This window comes from Arachis stenosperma, chromosome 6 (assembly GCF_014773155.1).
Source record: "Arachis stenosperma cultivar V10309 chromosome 6, arast.V10309.gnm1.PFL2, whole genome shotgun sequence".
In the NCBI taxonomy this organism is placed as follows: domain Eukaryota; kingdom Viridiplantae; phylum Streptophyta; class Magnoliopsida; order Fabales; family Fabaceae; genus Arachis; species Arachis stenosperma.
The window spans coordinates 136,165,947-136,188,957 of record NC_080382.1 but is presented as its reverse complement, the minus strand read 5'-3'; the positions used below and the strand labels follow the sequence as shown (position 1 = coordinate 136,188,957).

The 23,011-nt window shown below is 31.6% G+C and overlaps 2 protein-coding genes and 1 long non-coding RNA gene across 5 annotated transcripts; 2 read left to right on the top strand and 1 right to left on the bottom strand.

Annotated features, from left to right (window-relative positions):
• Positions 1-6,882: 6,882 nt before the first annotated feature.
• Positions 6,883-10,535, top strand: LOC130935885 (protein ABIL2-like). Its single transcript, XM_057865796.1, has 10 exons — positions 6,883-7,153; positions 7,447-7,615; positions 7,873-7,955; positions 8,030-8,180; positions 8,462-8,561; positions 8,641-8,733; positions 8,809-8,851; positions 9,151-9,242; positions 9,318-9,472; positions 10,234-10,535. Exons 2-10 carry the CDS (start codon positions 7,490-7,492, stop codon positions 10,399-10,401), a joined length of 1,011 nt encoding a protein of 336 aa, XP_057721779.1. The 5' UTR covers positions 6,883-7,153; positions 7,447-7,489; the 3' UTR covers positions 10,402-10,535.
• Positions 10,536-13,080: 2,545 nt separating this feature from the next.
• LOC130935672 (uncharacterized) lies at positions 13,081-17,706 on the top strand. Its single transcript, XR_009067939.1, has 2 exons — positions 13,081-13,192; positions 17,202-17,706. It is a non-coding gene; the product is annotated as an uncharacterized LOC130935672 (long non-coding RNA).
• LOC130935671 (uncharacterized) lies at positions 14,187-20,845 on the bottom strand. Of its 3 annotated transcripts, none has more exons than XM_057865530.1 (11): positions 19,962-20,818; positions 19,680-19,860; positions 18,958-19,040; positions 18,418-18,518; positions 17,245-17,340; positions 17,015-17,068; positions 16,522-16,670; positions 15,940-16,057; positions 15,704-15,791; positions 14,592-14,820; positions 14,187-14,477 (listed from the first exon to the last, which is right to left on the bottom strand). In XM_057865530.1, exons 1-10 carry the CDS (start codon positions 20,110-20,112, stop codon positions 14,606-14,608), a joined length of 1,236 nt encoding a protein of 411 aa, XP_057721513.1. In that variant the 5' UTR covers positions 20,113-20,818; the 3' UTR covers positions 14,187-14,477; positions 14,592-14,605. The 3 variants fall into 3 exon arrangements, with proteins under 3 accessions (XP_057721513.1, XP_057721514.1, XP_057721515.1); XM_057865532.1 differs by lacking the exon at positions 14,187-14,477 and adding an exon at positions 15,581-15,615 and having other exon boundaries at positions 14,590-14,820; positions 19,962-20,845; XM_057865531.1 differs by lacking the exon at positions 14,187-14,477 and having other exon boundaries at positions 14,579-15,615; positions 19,962-20,845.
• Positions 20,846-23,011: the final 2,166 nt, after the last annotated feature.

Sequence of the window (23,011 nt, the reverse complement as noted above, 5' to 3'; positions counted from 1 at the left end):
CAAAGAGGAGAGCATATGGCGGGCCCATGGACAGCTCGATTCTATTTTTGAAGTGTTTTCCTGTATGGGCTTACTATTGCATATTGGACTAGGCCCATTTTTATAGTACAAGGTCAAGAGCCCAAAAGCTGGTTGCATGGAGCCGCCTCCTGGTATTAACAACAACAACAACGAGTCAACGACTAATAATAATAATAATAATAATAATAATAATAATAATAAGGTGCAAACTTAGTTACAGTCGATTTCACGTAATAATGATAATAGCAAGCGTTCGACTTCTTCTGATATCGAAGTGCCACCGTCCGAGTTTCTCGGGAAGAAGTGGGAGTAGTACCTACAAGAAATTTCGATACTTAAGTTAGCAAGGGTTTAAGTAGATTTTTAGTAGATTGAATTTTGAATATATTTGAGAGTGTCAATGTATTTATAGTAAAAAAAAAACTACCTTTTAGAGAGTTCCATCTTTAATAGTGGATGACCATTCCCTTTTTCTAGAGAAATTGTTGAGATCTCCCTTTTAGATGAATGAAAGATATCTTAGGGGTTAGTTACTTGTTCAGATAAGTAGAGTTGAGTTATTTGTCGTTGCGCGCCGACCTCTATGAGATCGAGTATGTGTAGATGAGGTTAGACCGGTTTCTTGTGGATTAGAACATCAGCTTAGGCAAAACGCCTTCCTTAGGGCTAGGTCGGGTACTTGATGTGTTTTAAAATTTGAGATGCTATATCTTTTCGTAGTTCTGCGCACGTTATTCTACGGTTACTTTAGTAATCGTGCGGCGATAAATGAGAGGTATGAAATTACTCTTTTGCCGCTAGTGTCTTATAAATACCCAAATTCTTTCTCTTTCTTCTTTTTTCGCTCCTTCTGAGACATTTTTGTTCATTCCTCTCCCTCTCTTTAGATTTTTCAACTTCTTTACTGTGACCATTCTTTCATTCAAAATTTTCTTATCTTTTGAAGGTTTTCTTATGCTTTCTTTGAGAGGAACGTTCATGTTTTTACTTACCTGTGTGCGCTTTGTTTCGCTTTTCAATTAAGATTGATCTTCCTTTTCTATATTTGCATTCTTAGTGATATACTTCTGTCTTGAATTTTCATTTCAGCAAAATTCTTTGTTTGTTTGATGTGTGTTTGAAAATTTGCTTTTCTTAAAATTTAATTGTTGTTGTTGCTATGAATCTGAGTGTGAAATTTTTCTATGCTTTCTTTGAGAGGAACGTTCATGTTTTTACTTACCTTGTGTGCGCTTGTTCGCTTTTCAATTAAGATTGATCTTCCTTTTCTATATTTGCATTCTTAGTGATATACTTCTGTCTTGAATTTTCATTTCAGCAAAATTCTTTGTTTGTTTGATGTGTGTTTGAAAATTTGCTTTTCTTAAAATTTAATTGTTGTTGTTGCTATGAATCTGAGTGTGAAATTTTTCTCTGTGTTATCTCCAAATTGTGTCATTTTATCTATTAAAGATGGCGCCGTTTCTATGTTTGGTAATGTTGTATATTTGTTTTGTGTACAAGAAATTGTAAGAAATATAACGTTTTTGGATTTGTTGAAGACTACCCGACCTCCTGCAGACTTTTCTGAATACTTGTGTTGTTGTATCTGACTTGTTATGATGATCTTCTTTTGTTGTATTGTACGTGTAGCTTTTATGTCTCGTTCAGTAATTCTCAACATGTCATTTAAAGTCCCGTCTGACTTAACTTGGGTAGATGTATCTGTTCTTTTTGGCATTTCTATTATTGATAATGAGTATGTTGAGACCCTTCATAGGTATCATAGGTTGTGTAAAAATCGGGAGGATGAACATAGATATGAGGTCATAGTTGTCGATCCTGAAGAAAGGATTTGTTTTTTTCGACTTGACAAGTCGAAACGTCATTTCATATATGTGTATAAATGTTTTTTTACATAGTTGGGGGTTATCCTTTTTTTTCACCGACTTTGAATCCGAGGTCCTTAGTCTCTGTAAAGTCGCTCCTTTCCAACTGCACCCCAACTCTTGGGTTTTCTAAAAATTTATAAACTTCTCTATCATGAACTCGATGTCCTTCCTTCTATTAAAGTTTTCTTTTACCTTTTTATACTTACTAAACCTTTTAGTTCTAGGAAGCAGGAATGTATCTCCTTCTGAGCTGTTTAAAGGAGGAAGGTCTTTGCCATCTTTGATGACTCTTTCTACGACTTTAAAAATTACTTCTTTAAAGTCTGATCTGTTGAGGATGTCCGACCTTTCTTTCTGGATGAGAGGGATGAGTCCCTTTTTAGCTTGTATTGAGAGAAAAATCCTGTAGTTATTAAGTACAACTTGGATAACTTGGATGAAGTTGAGGAGAGTGTAGTCGCCTTATTCCAAGAGTGTTTGGGGTCGAGTTCCTTATCTAGACACCAAGAAATATTCAGAAAATCCAAGCCAAATCCAATCCGAGCTAGATAGCATTTTTTCATTTTGTAGTTACAATTTAATTGATTATTTTGTTGGCTAATATAATCCGACTTTGATGTCATGCAGAAAAAATGACTGAAAAATCAGCTATCATAAAAACTCTTCATTCTGCTAGAAAGAATGTTATTGCTCGAACTATTCTAATTAAAAGAAGCTAGCGAGTCAGGCAATCTTCTTTCTCCTTCCAAGTCAGAATCGGGTGCCTCTACCTCCCTTAAGGTTACTCCTGATCCAACTCATCCCCCTCTTACTCCTCCTTTTAACTCTGGCAATCAAGCAATTCTCCTTGCGCCTCCTTTTTTCCGAGCCTAAGCCTAAAAAATATAAAACTTCTGAGTTAGGAAGCGTCTATGAACCAGACTTTGATGGTATAGAATTTTGTGAGAACACATTCTTTCATATAGCTTTGTTAGTATGGATGATATTTCTGCGAAGAACCCTTTTCAAGTACTTGCCCGATGGTGGAATTCAGACGGTCGGGGTGTGCTCTGCTTTGTTGAGAAAATTGGAGAAAACTCCTCTAGGTGCCACTCGACACTCTTTGGCTGACCTGCAAGCTAAAGTGGCATCTTTGGGGGAATCCAAAAACAAGATAGAGGGTAAAAAAAAGGCGCTTATTTCTGACCTTGCAAAGGCTCGGGAGAGGGTGAAACAATTTGAAGCCGCTTGTGCCATGGCAGAAGGTTTAAAAAAAAGGATGAGGAGAGCAATACCACGGTCTTCGAGAAGAAGCTAGATTTGGTGGATGAGGTCGCTAAATCAAGGGAGAGGTAAGCGGACTTGGAAGAGACTATAGCTTAGGAGATGGATGAACTAGTTCAGAACCTGAAGGCCCAATTCTGAGTTATAACTCTCGAGGTAGACCTCTCGGCCTCTCCCTTATCAGTCTTGATATAATCGTGGTTGATAGAAAGATCATCTCCGGTCCTGATGACGAAGAAGACACTTCCGTTCTCGACCCAAAGACTTCGGATGTCCGAGTTGAGGGAGCTTTTCAGAGCTTTCCGACTCGGATTGAATATAAGCTTGTTTCCTATCAGCCTGAAACTCTCCCCATCTTCTCTAGTACAGGCCAAAGACACCTCCAACATAACTTCCAATGAGCAGTTTTCTCTATCTTAGTTTTACTTTATGATATCTAATGGCTCGACTTGTGGGTCTTTTATGAACAACCTTTTATAATAATTGTAGTTTGGATATTTTATTTCTTTGCTTTAGTATGTTGCTTAAAAAATCTTTCCCAATATTATGTTTTGTGGTGATTTTTTGGATGAATGTCTTTTTTCTTGGATTGCCTTTAGTTGGCGTAGTTGTTTCCATAGTCTTTTGTGATTTAATAAAAATTTTTGTTAAGTCACTTGATAACTTTTGATGTTAATGATGTCGGTCAATAATAGGTCGGTCACGATATTGATCTTTTTTGTAAGGTCGGGACTATATGCTTTTCTTAGTTGGTTTCGCTTTGACTTTAAGTAGTTAGTTTTAATAAGTTATTTTTGCGATTCATTTTGGGCTCGTCTCTTTTTAAGTTTCAATGAGGTCGGACCACAATCTGTTTGTATAACTCTTTATACTAATTTGGATCTCGTCGCTTTATTTTGTCGACCATCTAAGTCGGACAATAATTTTTGTGATTTTTCGATGTTAAATTAATGCGTTTTCACGAAAACTTAATAAAAAAATGAACTATTATTAATGAAAAAATAATTTACATAAGTTAATTTAATATTAAAAGTTTTTTTTATATGTAAATGAGGTCAGCTCTCTTAGATAGATTTTTATTCATTTTAGGATTGGCTATATTTTTTTATTTTGATCATAACAATAATAATAATAATAATAATAATAATAATAATAATAATAATAATAATAATAATAATAATAATAAACTGGAAAGAAACATAGTGGAAGGGGCAATCCAGGGACCCATCCACTTTGCCGCAAACAATGGCACTGATTATTATCAGATTTCATAATGGATACCGAGAACTTGGCAAGTGACATTGTTTAATTAGAAAAGGATTTAAATTTGTCAAGTCCAAAAATAAAGAACTATTTGTCATTTGCCTATGCTCGTTATTATTGCATATCAACTGCATGATTCCTTATCCCCTCACTCACTTTTCAAATATAAAAAAAAAAACATCCAACGAATACACTAAAAATCATTCTAATCGATTATTCATATAAAATATATATTAAAAATAAGTTAAATACAAAATAAATATGGTGAATAATTTGATAGTAGCTTTTTGTGTATATGACAATTTTTTCTCGAATTAGTATTCTATAATTTTTGTGTTGGACAATTTTATTTTTTATTATTTTTAATTTCGTATGAAAAATTAAAAATAACATTCATTACTTACCATTAATTGTCCAAAACACAATTTTAAGAACATGATGATAATTTGCTTTAAAAATAATTTACTTTGAAAAAATAGGGTCAGAAACCCCATAAAGGTAAAAGCAAAACACTAGTGTGTATAGTCATTGCCTTTTCACTTTTCAGATCTAATTAAGTAACTCCCGAAATTGATGGAAGGAAAAAAAAAAATGGAGCCCATAAGATGGCAATGATGAGAAGTGAGAAGTGGTTAGTGGTTACCACTACTCAGTTTCTGTTTCTCGAAGCAAAGAAATTGAGGGAATGAATGTTCTCTGCTAACCTTTTCTCATCATTAGTATCTATTTATGTCTATCTTCTATCTAATCTATTAGGCTCGGTTTTTTTATATAACACTGAGCCATACACACACATATATATATTAGAAATATTAAATTAGTATATTTTATATTTATTTTGATAAAAAGAATATATAAATATTAACAAGAGATATCATTTATATTTTATTTTTTAATATTTTTTATTATTATATTATTTTTTAAAATTTTTTAATAAAAAAATTAAATTTTTATAATTTATTTTAGTTTATTAACAAATAAAATATAAAAATATTGATTTTTATATTTCTATTATTTATATCTTATCTTGTCTTATTTTTAAAATTAAATACAATTTTATAAAACAATAATTGAAAAAAATTTATTATTAAAATTCATACTTAATGTATAAAAAGATAGATTAATAGTATTTTTTTTTATCAAAAATAAAAAGATTAAAATTTATAATTTTTTAAGTGAATATAAAAAGATTATATCATTTGAGTTATTACTTATGAACTAGATTAATAGTATGTTAGTTTCTTATAATGCATTAGTATCATATAAAGTCAATACTTAATACTCAATAGTAACTCTGTTAGTGCTAAGAAATTTAGTTATAACTAGTGTGAGATATATAATTATTAAAAGTTCAAAGTGACACATTTGGATATGGTCATGCTAGTCTTTATGTGTTAAGTAAAACTTTATCTTTTCAGTAGTTTTAGTAAAGATTGACTCTAATTTAATCATGTTTATTAGCTGCATCTCTTGCACATTTTCAAAGATATTCTTTTTCCAAGATATATATATATATATATATATATATATATATATATATATAAGTGTGTGTATGTGTGAGTTATATTTTTAATATTATAATTCAAAATTATTTATTAATAATGTATAAAATATTTATTATTTTAATAAATCTCATATTTTTTATTATATATTTAATAAAAATCATATATTAATAGGTGCACCGGTAAACATAATAGCCTTTGTAAATGCTTAAGAACTCCCAAAACTTAAACTAACATTTTGGATTAAACTAGATCCACAACATTAGCAAATTAGTATAGAAGAAGTATTATATATAATATAACAATCGCTAAATCAGTCACTATTATAAATATTAAAAATAAATTAAAAACACATTATTTATATATAAATATATAATAACTTATTTAATAGTTAATTTTGTTACGTACAAATAATATATTTTTTTATGGAAAAGTATAAGGAACCAAAAGCTTATCAGCCAAAAACTAAACAAAACTACATTAATTTATATTAATAATTAATTAATTTTAATTTTTTAAATTCAAAATTTTAAAAAATTTTAAATTGATTAAGTAAACCTAATTAAAACCTATAAAAACTTTTCTCTTTTCTCTCACATTAACTTATCCACTTCTAACAATCACAAATTCAAAAAATATATAAAAGAACATCCATTTAATATGAAAAAGAAACATTCTGATACTTAGTAGAAGAAACATCTATATATATTAACTCGTAGAGATTTTGAATTCATCCAAAGATATTTGGCTGGATTTTGGCTGATATGCTTTTGGTTCCCTAGCTTTACTCTTTTTTTATATATAATATTCCTGTAAATGAAATGACTAATGAAAAAGAAAGCAAAGTTCCCATTTATTGTTATCGAATTCCTCTACCTATGACAATGGCATTATGATTTATGTGCACTATTATATTCCTCCCTATGTTTCTGTCTCGATGACACTACTTTTCTCAATAACTCTCCAACTTTAGTGGTTGGCTTGTTAGAAACTTTGATGCGTCACTTTCTTTTGTTCATGCTTAGTCAAACACATCGAGTACCACCAAACCACTCTCCTTAGTGTTGGAGTGAATGAAGGGTTGGTCCACAACGTGCTCCTTTTGACTTTTCTTTTTTCTTCTTCCCTCTCATCACTTTGGTTCAAATTAATGTGTCGTCCTTGTATTCCATACCACTCATGAGTTGAAACAAACAACATCAAGAATCTCAACTGAAAAGAGATACAACAAAGGTTAGTTATTAGTTTCTGTATTTTGGGTTTGCATATAAACAATTTTTTATTCTCTAGTAATAAACCAATTGGTTAACATAGAGAGTAGCCTTTTTTTAATTTATTAACATAATGAAGTTACCACGTTACATTCTGCTGATTTTCTTAAAATTAATGTTTATGCACGTTCACATCTACTATTTCAGAATTCAGATACATATTCCTTGATAATAATGTCTCATTATCTCTTTTAATATGCATTATATAATGATTTTTCTTGTGTCATAACCTTATTTTTTTGCCATTTTCTATAGATAGATAAGAATCGGCCAAAACTTTTTCCATTGATTTTCATTCATGGGGAAATTTGCAACTTCTGTGCCGGCGGTGGTACCTCCGCCGCCGGCGCCGGTATATCGGGTGTCCTCTAATTATGATGAGGTTTTCATGCAGCAGAGCTTGCTTTTTGATGATAGTTTACAGGTAATAACTTTGATTATGTTCTAGTTTTTTTTTTGTAATTTTGTCCTCTACTTGATACCCTGTTTTTCATTGTCATTAAATTTGTTGAACTATTGATTTTGATTTGAAATATGTAACTCTTAATTAAGTAAGTGGACTCTAGAAAATATTGGAATTTCAAGCGTGAAAATCTTGTTTTAATTTTTTTTAGTTAAATTGGTATTAAATAAATAGTACATATTACATAAGTTCATTTTTTCACCTATATATATTCTCAGGATTTGAAGAATCTGAGAACACAATTATACTCAGCAGCTGAATATTTTGAGCTCTCATACAACAATGATGAGCAGAAACAGATGTGAGTTGAATTAATTAATTAATTAATTGGGTTGGTTGGTGTGTAAGCTAATTAATTATATGGTGATGTTTCAGAGTGATAGAAACATTGAAGGATTATGCCATCAAAGCTCTTGTGAATACGGTGGACCATTTAGGATCTGTGACGTTTAAGGTCAATGATTTGTTGGATGACAAGGTTTCTCAACTTTCTCAAGCAAATCTTCGTCTTTCTTGCATTCAACAGGTATATTTTTCTTCGGAAATTTTTGCTAACTAAAGAGTAGAATTTAATTTTGATGTATTATTAGTGTAAAATCGTTTTATACCGATATCCAATCATATAACGTCATATTTATAAAAATAAGTACAATTTACATTAATCACGTGAATGTATTTTACGCTATCAGTACATCAAAATTAAATTTTCAAAAAGTATTTGTCGAAAATAGTCAAATTTAAATTGTTTGTGCTGATTATTTTTTATCTTCTTAATATTACGGATTTCTCCATTAATTAATAATACAGAGAATAAGGACGTGTGAAGCATTTATGGATCACGAGGGACGAACCCAACAATCATTGGTGATTAGTGCTCCAAAATATCATAAGCGTTATATTTTGCCAGGCAAGTTTGTTTATTTATTTATATCCCATTTTCTTTTCCAAAACCAAAAACTCTTTATTATTATTCATCATAATTTCAGTTGGGGAGAGCATGAATGGTACCAGCTTGAGAAGAATGAAATATTTAGGATGCAGCCTTGATGATGAAGATGATTGGCATCACTTCAGAAATGGTATCTGTTTTCATCTCTACTCTTTTCATTCTATTCATGCTTAATTGTGTTTCTAATTTGTTTTGCAATACAAAGCTGTTCGAGCTACAATAAGAGAAACGCCTTCATCCACAGTCAGGTAATTTCAAATCCAACAAATATAATTAAGATCAATTAAATTATTTAGTATATCTGAATATTTATTATAAGAGATTATATCTTTATTATTACGATTCTCTTCGTAGTTATAATTACCTTTTTATATTGTATTATTTCAGACAACTTGAATACACTCAATAATATACCATCTTTTCTCTAGTTTAATCTCTTGTTTCTAACAATGCCATTGCTAAATTCTGAATTTCTCAAACATTTCTAGTTGCTTTTAATTTCTAAATAAAAATAGAAGACATGTTGTGACTCTTGACCATAATGTAGCAATAAAGGGCATTCCCCTTCACCTTTACAAGTTGAGAGACCCGGAGCTTTTGCATTCACTTCAAGTTCAACCTTGCCTAAAAAAGATTTAGGTACTATCCACATTCATAATTTCACTAATATTATAATAAATCTTACTCATTGTTCACTAATACGAGCTTCTGCAGAGAAGAACTCGGTTTCACCACATAGATTTCCACTGTTACGTACTGGATCTTTCTCAAGTAGACCTACAACACCAAACAAGACAAGCAGACCAACCACTCCAAATCAAAGGAGCACAGCAACCACACCAAGTCCCTCTAATAATGCAAAATTAAGGGTAGGTGAACTCGATACAGTGCTAATTTGGATGGGCGTTTTTAAGTGAAAAAAGTATTTTTATTCAATTTAAAATTTATTTAGACACGTTTTACAAAAAAAAATTATTAAAAATAAATTATTTACCTTTTTTTGTAAGTTGCCAATACTTTGTTTTTATAAAAAATAAAAGTAAAAGACGTTTTTAATTTTTTAAAAAATTATTTAAATATGAAAAAAATTTTGCCTGTTATAAAAATATCTTTTTTAAAAAATAAAAAAAAATTCAAAAGTAAATCCAAACATGCTAGTTTAAATTAGTTTTTTTTGGTGAAAAAATTACTTTTTTTAAAAAATAAAATATTTTTATTTAATTTAAAATATATTTAGATTTGTTTTTTAAAAAAGTATTTTTATTAAAAAAATAAAAAATCGTTTTTAATACTTAAAAACTTTTTTAAAAAGTCTATTTCAAGGTAAAATAATTTGTCTATCAAAAAATTTTTTTTGTAAAAAATAAAAAATAAGTACTTTTTTTTAAAATCAATCTAAATTTACTCATAATATAATGTATTTCTTTTATTCATCTTAAAAATGCACCTAATTAAAAATCTGTTACCAAATTAATTATCATGTATTTATGTATAAATATATGATTTATTTGGGAGCTGATTTTTAATGTACACTTGTTGTAGTTATTCTTTTTTTTGAAGTTTAAATAATTAAATCCTTTAGTTAATTATTTGACAGTTATTCTTTATTTTTTAATTATGTGTTTACCAGAATCCTTCGGAACCCAGGAAATCAGCTTCAATGAGGTTCACAGGAGAAAGAGAGGAAAACAGAAAAATGGAACCTTCTAGTAAAAGTAAACGCCTCTTGAAGGCATTACTTAGTAGGCGCAAATCTAAGAAGGACGAAATGCTATATACTTATTTGGATGAGTATTGATCTTAGTTTTACATCAGAGTTTATCAAAATTAATTTGGAGTGTGTATTTTAAATTGGCATCTCATCAGTTTTGTATTAGATAAAATAGTTTTTTTAATTAAAAAAATATGGTTGTTGATGTTGTCATTACAATATATTTTTTAATTTTTTTATTTTACGAATGACTACCTTTTTTTTTATTATACACTAATTTGTCTGATATGAAAAAAAATTAGAGATCAATTTAAAAAATGACATATGATCTTAAATATAGCTAATGATAGTTACATCATTTTTAAAATACTCTTTTGTGAATATAGTTAATGTTAGTTTAACTAACATTAACTAGATTTCCTTTCTCCTCATAAAGCCTTTCCAAAGAAAGAAATGAAGTGGCAAATTGGGTGACTGCATGCCTCACCAATTTCTTGCCATTTGTGAATTGTCTCAACATGGATAAAGTGCTAGAGTAGCTATAAGTAAAGCTAACCAAAGAAATGGCACTTTTATGGTTTTTTGGATTAACGGTAACTTCCCAATGTCTTCAAGCATCAAATCCAAATAATGGGCAGCACACGGGGTCCAAAACAAATTCGGTCTTTTCTCCATCAGCAACTTACCGGCTAGAACATAGTTGCTCCTGTTGTCAGTTACAACTTGAACAACATTTTGCTCCCCAATTTTCTCAACAATACCATCAAGAAGCTCAAACATTTTTTCACCCGTCTTCACATAATCAGAGGCATCAATAGACTTCAAAAACATTGTCCCAGCAGGAGAGTTTACAAGAAAATTGATAATGCTCCGTTGTCTCTTATCCGTCCAAGCATTTGACATAATAGAGCAGCCATATTTTTTTCATTGTTCCTTATGACCCTTCAACAAGTCTTTGGTGTATTCTAATTCTTCATTAAGGAGTGGCACCCTTAGAGCATGATAAGTGGGAGCAGGTAAATTAGGACCAAAGCTTCCAACAGCCCACAACATTTCTTGAAAACTCTTCAACCTCACTGGATTCAATGGAATCCCAGCTTGGTAGAACCACTGGGCTATGTATCGATGAACTCTACGAACCGCTTCCTTATTACATGCTTCCTTGATATTCTGTTGCCTCAATTTCTCCTTTTTGTTTCTTGCAATGGCAGTTTCGGGTCTTTTCATAAACAAGTCCATTGGACCTCTCATAGAACTTGCCCCCCTCTAGCTGCTGCCATTGGAGTTGGATTTGGAATTTCATCAATTCCTTGAGCATCTTCCTCTGACAATCCAAAGCCCAAACTATCTAAATCAAGCTCCCTAGCATTGACACTATGTTCCTCAGTGCTTGCCGGCGTAGAACTTTGTCTTCCTCGATTTTTTTTTTGTTGTAGAACTCCCATAATTCAGCAATAACATCCTTCGGGACCATTTTACATCCAGCAACATTCCCAGGCTTAATCATTAAGTGCTCCTTTGCCCGTGTAATTCCTCCTCTCGTAATTTTTCCACAAAAATTACATATGGTGTCATTGGTATTTCCCTCTTCTACAGTAGTAACATATTTCCACCCTGGATCAATCCTAGTGGCACGGACAGCAGCTGCAGGACGAGCAGCAGTTCCAGCAACATGGCCAGCAAAGGCAGAGACAGGGGCAGGGGTAGGGACAGGGGTAGAGGCAGGGGCTGGTCTAGAAGTTGACATGATGAACTGAGCTGAAAGGGAAAAAACTTGGAGGAAGAGAGGTTTATGAGGGAAGAGCAGGAGAAGGAGACAGGAAAGTGGGTGAACTGATTCACTGAATGAAAAAAAAAGAAACGGTACTTCTACAAACCAGAAAAAAGAGAAAATTGTGGTGATGAACGGCGGTGACCACCACCGACGACGGTCGGCGACGAACGGCAACAGGCGGCGGCGACGGGCGGCGACGGGCGGCGACGGGCAGTGGCTAAGTTCAGCGGTGATTGGAGGCAGAGAGAAGAGAGAAAGAGAACAGAGAAAAAGAGCCGTTTTGGATATTCAGAGAGGAAGGCTCGTTTTTGAACTGCAGCTGCTGAAGGGGGGTTACTCTTTCATTTAGAGTTTTGCAAAATTACCCAATCACCCTCGAATTTTTTTAAAAAACCCGAAAAAAACCCGCCATTTTCGCCATTCTCCATTGCGGCGCCTTTTGTCCCGCCGTGATAAGCACATTGCGGTGGCCTACATATGGCGGTGAAGTCAAATCCCGCCACGCCATTCCGCCATGGCCGCAATTTTAAAACACTGGTTAGTTACATCATTCAATTTACCTTTATATTACATTTCTAAACATAGCTAACTTAACCAACACAAAAGAGTCTCCAACTAAATATAGTTATTAGTATTACTAATTCTAGCCAAGCTTAACACCTGAATTTACCTAACTAAACTTTACATTTATCACTTTGATTGTTTTGCAATCTGAATTTATGAGGAAAAGAATTGAAAAATAAAAAGTAAAGTAAATGTGTGGGGACCAAAGCCCAATTGGAGCCCAGAGTGACGCAGAGGCGGGCTATTTGGGCCCATTTGAGCTTTATTGGAGTTTTAACTTTTAACGTAACTCATGACAAAAAAAAAAAACACTTTTTTAACGTGACTTGTGAGCATATAAGTATATTCCATAAGAATATTTTCCAAGTTTTCGTCCGAATCCAAGGCATATTATTGAGCATAACAAATATTCTCTGCATTCTGTTTTTTTTTTTTCTTTTTATTTGAGCTGTGTTGTGTGTGTTGTGAACTCTTTTCTTCAATGCTTGCAAGCCAACATTGCCAGAATCATCATCTCTGTCTCAGTAACCAAAGTACCTGGTACGTTTTCTCTCTAATTTATGGTTTAGGATAATAGGATGAATAACAAATCATGGCAGTATATATCATATGGATTTACTTACAAAGTTTAGAAAACAAAAATTACGTTTCTTTTGGAGTAGTTACGTGCTAGAATGAGAAATTCATATTATGGATAAAACCTCTTTCGTTTGGCATAGGCTTTGTTTAGCACTTTAACTATTATGTTTTCTCTTCCCATGCATGAATTGTAATTTTTTTTGGTCTTGATGCATGAATTGTTTTAAGTTTGAATGATTATTATAGGGTTATTCTGATTTTGTTTCGTGTCCATGGCAACGGCTTTTCGTACTAACATATTTTCACCCCAAATTTAACATTTCTTACACTAGCTTAAAAGTCTCTTAGATTGATATAGCTATTTATAAGAATATGTTTGGAGTAAGAGACAACTCTAAGATAGATAGTGTATTTAAAAAATACAAATTTGTTGTAGTTTTTGTTCTTGTAAAAGGTGACATATGGTCTTAAATATTCTTAATGTTAGTTAAATCATCTACTAAAAGGTATGGTGATACACAGGTAAAATTATGAAATAGTTCAGCCTTAGAATGAGCTTCATGTTCTTATCAGGACTTTTGATCTAACTAATTGCTTAATATTAAAATTAGTTTTAATTAATAAGGCTCAATAATTTTTCAATCACTACTCTGTATCTTCATAAGTACCTCACTAATCTCCTTAAATTAAATGTTTGAGTTAAAACATTGCAAGAAAATATGTTACATAATTACTTAATTATATATCATTATTTATTAATTTATTTGTGACACATTTTGTTTCCAAGATAGCCTTAAGAAACAAACACTCAAATGATTCACAATCAGGTAAATTAAGAATTAAGAATTTACTAAAATTTAATTCTAAAGGTTTTCATTTCAAGGTATCTTAGATTTGCTTTACATTATCCAATATACAATTTTCACAAAAGTATTTGGTATTCGTAGGGAGGAACTACTTTCTCTCTCTCTCTGTGTTTTTTTTTTTTTTGGGATAATTGTATTGTTAATAAAATTATAGTATACAAAATGATGATAATCATCCATCATCTTCTCTGACTCTGAATTTAGCCAATGAAGGGAAATGTTAGGTCACGCTAGAATCCTCTTTGAACTTTTCCTAAGAAGAAACCCTTTACTCCTTTAGAAAACACAGAATCTACATTGCCGCAATACATGAGCCTCATCTTGCACAACGAGTGCTGAGATCTCTCACATTGAGGATATAAAAATTAAATATCAACCACCTGCAATGAGAGGGAGTTAAGAATTCTTTAGTCTGAATGCACTTATAATGTGTAAAAAGCTAAAAAAAAAAGTAATCATGTAAGGATTGTTGTGCAGAAAAACTAAATAATTACCAAAAAAGAAGAGGTTATGAACTATTAACATTAATATATGAAGGGGAACATCCAACTCGAACTGGTTTTAAGCTTCTTAGAAGCTTTCTTCCGTTCTCGAATGCTAAAACGAGGATACCAAACAAGTATAGTAGGCAAAGATAGAGTTTTTCTATTAGGGAAAATTTAAAGGAGACACTGCTTCCACCCTGAATTGTTCTGAGAAATAACATTCTGTTCTCTTTCAACCCTGCACAAAACCATTATAACGTATCAGAATAAATTCGAGTAAGTTAACATGTAAGCAAATTAAGAATGACATGTTACTCTTCCATAATCATTGTAACTTTAGCCACATAAGCCTATAGTTGGATTGATGAGATATCTGAGTAGCCTAAAAATAGATCCTTTAGAGCACATTGCGCTCTTATTGACTAGTAGTTTATTTTTCAAATAAGGATGAATGTGATATAAGACAGTATGCTCACTCACTGAAACTCACATGCCCAGAAAAGTTTTAGTGGCCTAGGGAGGGAAAACCTCTTGGTCAACCTTGTTAGTAATAATTTTTTTTAATTTAAACATTTGTTTTGTTATTGTTAGTAAACTTCCAAAGGCAGGCAGTGATAATGTCAGTGCAAATATCGTCATTCCTTCCATGTGCACGGCAGCCAGTTAGTTCATGTCATAGGAATTCACCCGTGAATCAATCTGGGACAAGGCATGCACTGAAAACTGGCTCTTTGCTGTGTATATGTGGAGGCTCAGGCTGTTAGGTGCTAATTAAGTCATCTAGCCAAGTAGAAAACAATTAATTCAGTGAAATGGGTTTGTGACTGGGAAGAGAAGGATTAGCTATGGTTAGTTAGAATTGGAATTTACTCGATCAACCTTGTTATGGGGAAAAGCTTCTTAGGTCGACTCGGCAAATTAGCAATTGATGCACAAAAATGGGAAAATGTGAATATAGCAATATAGTATTGAGTCGGAAAATGTGCCCCAACACCCACCAATGTGGGTCCATCTCCGCTTGGAGCTTAACGAGCTACAGGAAACATTGATGGCACTTATGTGAGCTCATGCCAAATAGCATAGTGCAAGAGAAAGAATTCCTTTCAATATGGAATACTTACAAGATTGGTTCGTCGACAAATTAGTCCAATCATGTGGGCTCTTATTCTCTCCTGCTGCCTTGATCAAGTCAAACAGTGCTTGATTAACCTGAATTTTAAATTCTTTCAAGTTCATTTCCAGTATCAAACATTGCAAATACTACAAATGCCAATCTGAACAGGCAAAGTACGACATGCTACTTTTACAGAACTCAAGTAATCAGGTATTTATCACATCTTTTACATGCATAATATACCTCTTCAGGCCGCTCATGACTCACTAAATGACCTCCATGAAGATCAACCATTCTGGCTATCGGGTGAAGCCTCTCAGCAAGTCTCTTTGCATGATCAATCTGAGCAATTATGTCATGCCTGAATGTGCAGGAAATGTATAATCAGAATCTATAGGATACAAAATATGTCAAAGATGAATTCTCTGTGCATGTGTACGCCTATTCATGCATAATTCTGTGTATGTTTCATGCATAATTTTAATTTCGCTTCTGTGTAAGGATAATATTGCAGACTAGGTGACAAGCAATATTACATAACAGTGCAGTTATGATCATATGAATCACGGTAAGATTTTTGTGATTCAATCTGGTTCCAGAAGCCAGCAATGTATTAGCAAAATTCTGGGTTTGGAGGTATGTATTGCAATATGCTTCATGATTCTCGTGATTCGATCTGATTACTAAAGCCAGCAGTGTAAATCGCATGAACTCTGTGTGAATGTAGAGCTCATGCATTATTTGGCCTGTCAGAGTAATCTTAACATGACCAAGTGTCAAAATAGTATTACATTACATATTACATAAATGTCTGCAGTTATTCACCTTCCATGAATGACTGAAACAAGAAAACCTCCAGATTTCATTGCATCAATATCTGGTTGAGTCACACTATGTGTCCAACATGCATGCATTTGGCCATCAAAACCACTGCTAGATTGCATTCCAGATGATGATATACATTTGACATATTGCTGAGAGAAATAGTGAAACTGAATTAGGATACCTTAGGAAAACAATTTCTGAATGCTTAAACAGGCATTGCATGATGATTAGTAATATGTGATCCATGTAAGGGTATCCAGGAGTTGAAAGGGGAAAAAACAGAAAGGAATGTCTACATGATTATTTTTCAATATAGGGCAAGGAAATGGAGGATTGCATAAAAGCTAATGTTTTATTGTAAAATATTTGCAAAGTTAAACTTTTGTTAATTAAATATTTAAATTATGTATCAAAAGTTGAAGTTAGAAAGAAACTAAATACATAGGTTTCCACAACAACTGCTTAGCTTAAAAGCTTATTTAATATATCATACCTGATATAATATTGCTCTCCTCTTTTCGGTTCCAACATATTCATCAAGATATTCCTGCATTTTTTAAATAAAATGTTCATGAACATAGATCTATAGCTTGTGTACAGCCTAAGTAATTCAATTTATCGATTCTCCTTCCACACTTTCATAAAGATTGGGCCTTTTCAACTATACTTTATGGCGACAGATTATCAAGAGGATATAATCAACTAATACAAGAAATGTTTTACCTGTGAGTAATGGGTGTCCAAGTCAACAGCAGCCCGTTGCTCAGGAGTCTTTGCTTTCAAGAAACGGAAAGCGACAGAGAATGTTCGTCGGTCAAGCTGATGAAAAGAAGGGGAGAAAAAGGAAAGATAATGAGGATTTTAGCTATTCTAACTACGTTCGTGGACATAAATTGAAAATCATGGTAAAAGCCTATAAAACTTATATGCCATGGATCAGATTGGATATATCATAACTCAACGTCAAATACAGATTTGTGAACATATAAACAATTGATGAGTCTACAAATTACCCATTTTCCCCCAATAGCTAAGATTTCTGTACTTTTCTTTTCTCTTTCTTCCCTTTGCCCTAGTTGTAAAGAAAATTATTATAGTTCATAAACCTGTTTCTTTCAACCCAGCAAATGGGGAAGTTTATAGAATTTTTAATGCCACAAAAAATTTCTCTGGCAAGTTTGGTCAGTGAATTGTCTACCTACACAGCAGCATGGAGTGTGAGGGCCTGCATAGTTGCATGAGGTTCCAAAATACCCAAAATACAAAACATAAAAAGGAAGAAGGAAAAAAAGAATCTTTACAATGTGCTATAAGCCTGAAACTGTATCGTGATTGACATGTGCTATAAGCCTATGGCACACACTCAGTGGGGCTTTTTCCTTGGTCAAAATTTTTGAGCCTTGGTGATAGTTAGAAAGGTCTTTTTAATAATAACAACGGAAAGCAAGAATCTAAGGAAGAAGGAATAATACGGATGCACTACGATCATGTACAAATGCACTTTCTTCTTCCTTTTTTTCTCATTTAACACCCCTTGTTTTATGGAAAGAGACGTTTTCAACATTTCTCCTAAAAGAATTGCCTTATTGTGCTCAAAATTCGAATTAAAAACAAGAATAGGGTATAAACAAATTTATGGTATGCAAGTTCACACATGCCACATCCTGACCCGAGCTGGTTTGATAGTTAGAAGGGAGTACAAAAATTCATGATATTTGTTCCCCTAAATCACTGACGGGCAGAGAACGAGTGAGAAATTAAACTTTGTAATATAAATTGTAGATAACTCTGTCTAAAATGTTGACTGGGAAAAAAATGAAATCCTTCATCTAAAAACAAATCAAATTACTTTTTAGATTTGACCAAGTGTTGAAAGATATAGTTATATAAAAATACCTTTGGAAAACATTGAAAACCTCCCCCTGTTGCATTGAGCAATGCCAAGGAGAGAACTCTATCAGGAACCAATGCTGCTACTTTACAAGCTATCATAGCTCCTGTTATGATAGGGAAAAGTAATTAAAATTGTATACATATAAACAAAACCAGAAAGCAGATTTTTCTATAATACAAAATAGAATCACAACCAAATCTAAGGAAAGGATAGTCACTCCTATTTCCATTGACTATTACATGAATATGTTTAAAAAAATCATGTAAAAGTGTCATTAATAAAGAGTGTCATGATCAAAATAAGAGTGGCAATATAAATTCTCCCAAATCATCATAAGCAAAAGATGCTGTTGTCAGCAGCATGTTAATCTTCCAAAGCACCGATTCAATTTTCAAGAAACCATCTCAGGAGGATATATATTAGCTACATTTTGGAATCGTATTAATCAACATAAAGTTTATATCAGGGATTAATTTATTAATGCAGAAACCTACTCCAAAATTCCCCAAATGAAATTTTCACTATCCAATACTAGTACTTACCCATTGAGTGACCAAAAACATGGGCTTTCTTCCAACCTAGATGATCTAACAATGCAATTGCATCCTTCGCCATGATCGTGGTTCTGCAGCCAATAATAATCACCAATCAAGACAAGCCAAAATCCATAACCTTCAACAAAACTTCCATTCCACTTTTTTCATTTCAAAATTGAAAAAGGTGTTGGAGAACATAAATAAAGAAAGAGTTTAGCTAATATGTGTCCTTTGATAAACTTATTATTAGTGGAAGGTTTTAAATTTTTTTATTTAATAAATGTAAAATAAAATGATTGAAAACTTAAATTTTTGTATTTCCAATAAAAATGTTCTCAATTTGTAATCCTAACGTGTGCTGGACATAAGATAGATAAATCTATAAAGAAAACAAAAATTGTTGCATTGTTAAAAACAAAGGATAACTAGAACCTTTGCTAAAGTAGAGAATGGTGGAGACCACTTCTTCATCCAATGGTGGGACTCACAACAATTTCATCTCATTATCACAACAAAATTCTAGCAAAAAATCTAATTGTCTACGATTTTCCCATTTAATGAAACTCAAGCGTGGCTCATAGTACAACCACTCAACAAAAGAACAAAATAAGAAATCGAATCAGTGGAATCACCTTCAAAATTAAAAAGACAAAAAAAAAAAGGTGCCAAATTCAATCCAAAATGCGGAATCAAATGAAAATTGTAACGGAATGAAACTCGGAACTCACGAGTATTCGGATTTTTGGACTGGCACGGAGCTCCTACCCACGCCCCGATTATCAAACGCGCAAACCTCGATACCCTCACCGCATTCATTGTCATCTCCGCTCGAAACGTCGTCGTTAGGGATGGTGGTTCCGGTGAAGGCATCTATCTGTGGGCCCCAGGCCTCGTGCGTGGCAGCCAATCCTGACCGTTCATCTCCACAAAATCAGTAAAATCCAATAAAAAAAGAGGAAAAAGTAAATTATAATTGTTAAAAAATAAAATAAAATAGAAGAATGGAAGACCTATGATGAGGAGAACTTTAGTAGGGCCGCGACCGTAGGTTTGATAGAATAGCTTTATCTCATTGTTGATGGGACTATCGACGGGAACGACGGCGGAGGATGCAGCCGCGGAGGGGGCGGATTGGTGGACTCCGACCTCGCAATACGGCATCTTTGCGTCGGCGCGTGAGGGAGCGAGGGGATTGGGAATTGAATAAGAGAGAGAGAGGAGCAGGAACAGGAGCAGGAGGAGGAGAATGGAGGGCGCATTTTTGGGGGAGGTAATATAGGGTAGCGGTGGAAGTTGGGCGGGGACACGTGGCGGATAATGAATGGGTGGATTCCACGTAGGATGGACGGTTCGGCGCGACGCGGAAATGGGTTTGTTTAAATGTCAAAGACTCAAAGTGGCAACGCCAACATTGAATTGAACCGAGTCAGACAGATCCGGGAAAAGTTTTATAAAACGTGCTTAGTTTAGTTAAGCGATTTGTTAATAAAATAAGGGGCAAAACACTATAATAAACCAAGGAGAAGGAAATTTTACACAAATCAACCAAATAGAAAATTGATTCATGAATCCACCAACACACATTATTATATAGTTCGAATCAATATGTTTCGAACTAGAATTTCATGTAATTCGAATCAATATGATTCGAATTACTCACACATACAGACACACCATAATTCGAATCAAGCTGATTCGAATTACAGCCATAGTAATTCGAATCATGTTGATTCGAATTACACTCACATACGCTGCACATGGTAATTCGAATTGGCTAGATTCGAATTACTCATGATTTAATTTTGCCCATTATTTTATTAAAAAATTAATAATTGATTAAAAAATTAATAATTAAAAAATTTTAAAAAATATATTTTTATTTTATGCATTAAAAAAAAGTTAACAAAATATTTAATTACGAGACTTCTTTAAAATATTAATGAGCAATTAATTCGAATTTCATACAATACTCTTTTGCCCATTTTTAATAGCTCATGAAATTTTTTTAATAAATTTATTTAAATTATACACACAAAAAATATTTTATTCTATACAAAATAATTTTAAAAAATGGCTTAAATATTAGGGGTACTATAAAAATTTATAATGTCCTAATGACTTGGGACATTAAAGAAATACTCTACATAGTCAATAATAATTTAAAAATTAAAAAATATAGTTATAACCAGTATTTATATAAATTACTAGAATATTACAAACTTTTATAGTACTTCTTATATTTTTTAAGCCATTTTTTAAAAATTATTTTGCATATAAAATGGCTAAAAATGGCTTAAAATGGCTTAAGATGCCCTTTATTCTATGCAAAATAATTTTAAAAAAATAGCTTAAAAAATGTTAGGAATATTATAAAAGTTTGTAATATTCTAGTAGTTTAGGTATATACTAGTTATAACTGTATTTTTTTTAATTTTTAAATTATTATTGACTATGTAGAGTATTTTTTTAATGTCCCAAGTCATTAGGATATTACAAATTTTTATAGTACTCCTAACATCTTTTAAGCTATTTTTTTAAATTATTTTGTATAGAATAAAATATTTTTTGTGGTATAATTTAAATAAATTTATTAAAAAAAATTTCATGAACTATTAAAAATGGGCAAAAGAGTATTGTATGAAATTCGAATTGATAGCTCATTAATATTTTAAAGAAGTCTCGTAATTAAATATTTTGTTAGCTTTTTTTTAATGCATAAAATAAAATATATATTTTTTAATTTTTTAATTATTAATTTTTTTAATAAAAGAATGGTAAAATTAAATCATGAGTAATTCGAATCTAGCCAATTCGAATTACTATGTGCAGCGTGTGTGAGTGTAATTCGAATCAACTTGATTCGAATTACTGTGTGTCTGCATGTGTGAGTAATTCGAATCATATTGATTCGAATTACATGAAATTCTAGTTCGAAACATATTGATTCGAACTATATAATAATGTGCGTTGGTAGATTTATGAACTAATTTTCTATTTGGTTGATTTGTGTAAAATTTTCTTCTCCTTGGCTTATTATAGTGTTTTGCCCTAAAATAAGAGAGGTTAATTAAGATGTTATAAGTTATAACGGATTATATTAAATAATTTAATCAAATATATTAGATTACTTAATATTTTTAATTAAAAATATTAAAAAATTATTAAAAAGTATTATTTTTAATTATTAGTTAATTATTAATGTTTAAAAATATAAGATAAAATATATTGTTAGATTATTAAACTAAAAGAACTAAATTAAAAGAATTGAATAATTATTATATTTTTTATAAAAATATCTTTATGAATAATTATCTAGTAAAAAAGATTAAAAGTATTTAGTTGTATATTTTGTGTTAAATTTTTGTAGTAAAATAATTAATTTTTAATAAACATAACAAATTAATTATTATTGTATTTTATATTTTCAGTTGCATTTTAACTATAAAATAAACACATTCTATATTCTTATAGTAACTAATTTGTAACTATATTTTTTTATATCTAGATAGCATATAGTTGTCCGTTAGTAGTTAATATGGAGAGGTAGGAAAAGTTGGCTGAAATAATAGTTTTCTGTTTCAAAAATATATTTGGCATGTATTTAGATAATTTTTTAGTTAATAACTTTAGAAGTTTGTTATTTTTGTTGGCCATTCAATTCTCTTCACAATTGTTTGACAACCTGTTATTCTTTTAGAAAATTTTTTAAGTATATTAATATATAAGTGTTTCGATAAATTTTAACGGTTGATCTTAATTATATATATTATATATATTTTTTACAATTAAAAATTATTAAAATATCAATGTATTAATACATTTAAAAGTTTTTCTATTTTTTTAACTAATTCAACAACAAAATACTTTTCTTTTCTTTAATAAATATCACTTCACAAGAACTGTAGATCACACTCAAAAAATGCAGTGATTTATACAATGTATGTTAAGTGACTTTTTATAAAATTAAAAAATATTTTGTCAATCATACAAGTTATCCAAAAAATAAGGGGATACAAATTTAAAAATAGTACAACTAAGTATTTTCTAAATAAATCTTTAA

Excerpts from the sequence above, each read along its gene's own strand:
- LOC130935885 (XM_057865796.1), top strand. The coding sequence starts at position 7,490 with ATGGGGAAATTTGCAACTTCTGTGCCGGCGGTGGTACCTCCGCCGCCG. Across the intron at positions 7,956-8,029 it reads AATGATGAGCAGAAACAGAT|AGTGATAGAAACATTGAAGG; the intron begins GTGAGTTGAATT and ends GTGATGTTTCAG. Across the intron at positions 8,852-9,150 it reads ACGCCTTCATCCACAGTCAG|CAATAAAGGGCATTCCCCTT; the intron begins GTAATTTCAAAT and ends ACCATAATGTAG.
- LOC130935671 (XM_057865530.1), bottom strand. The coding sequence starts at position 20,112 with ATGCCGTATTGCGAGGTCGGAGTCCACCAATCCGCCCCCTCCGCGGCT. Across the intron at positions 16,058-16,521 it reads GTTTCAGTCATTCATGGAAG|GCATGACATAATTGCTCAGA; the intron begins GTGAATAACTGC and ends CTGCACATTCAG. Across the intron at positions 14,821-15,703 it reads TTTGTCGACGAACCAATCTT|GGTTGAAAGAGAACAGAATG; the intron begins GTAAGTATTCCA and ends GGTTTTGTGCAG.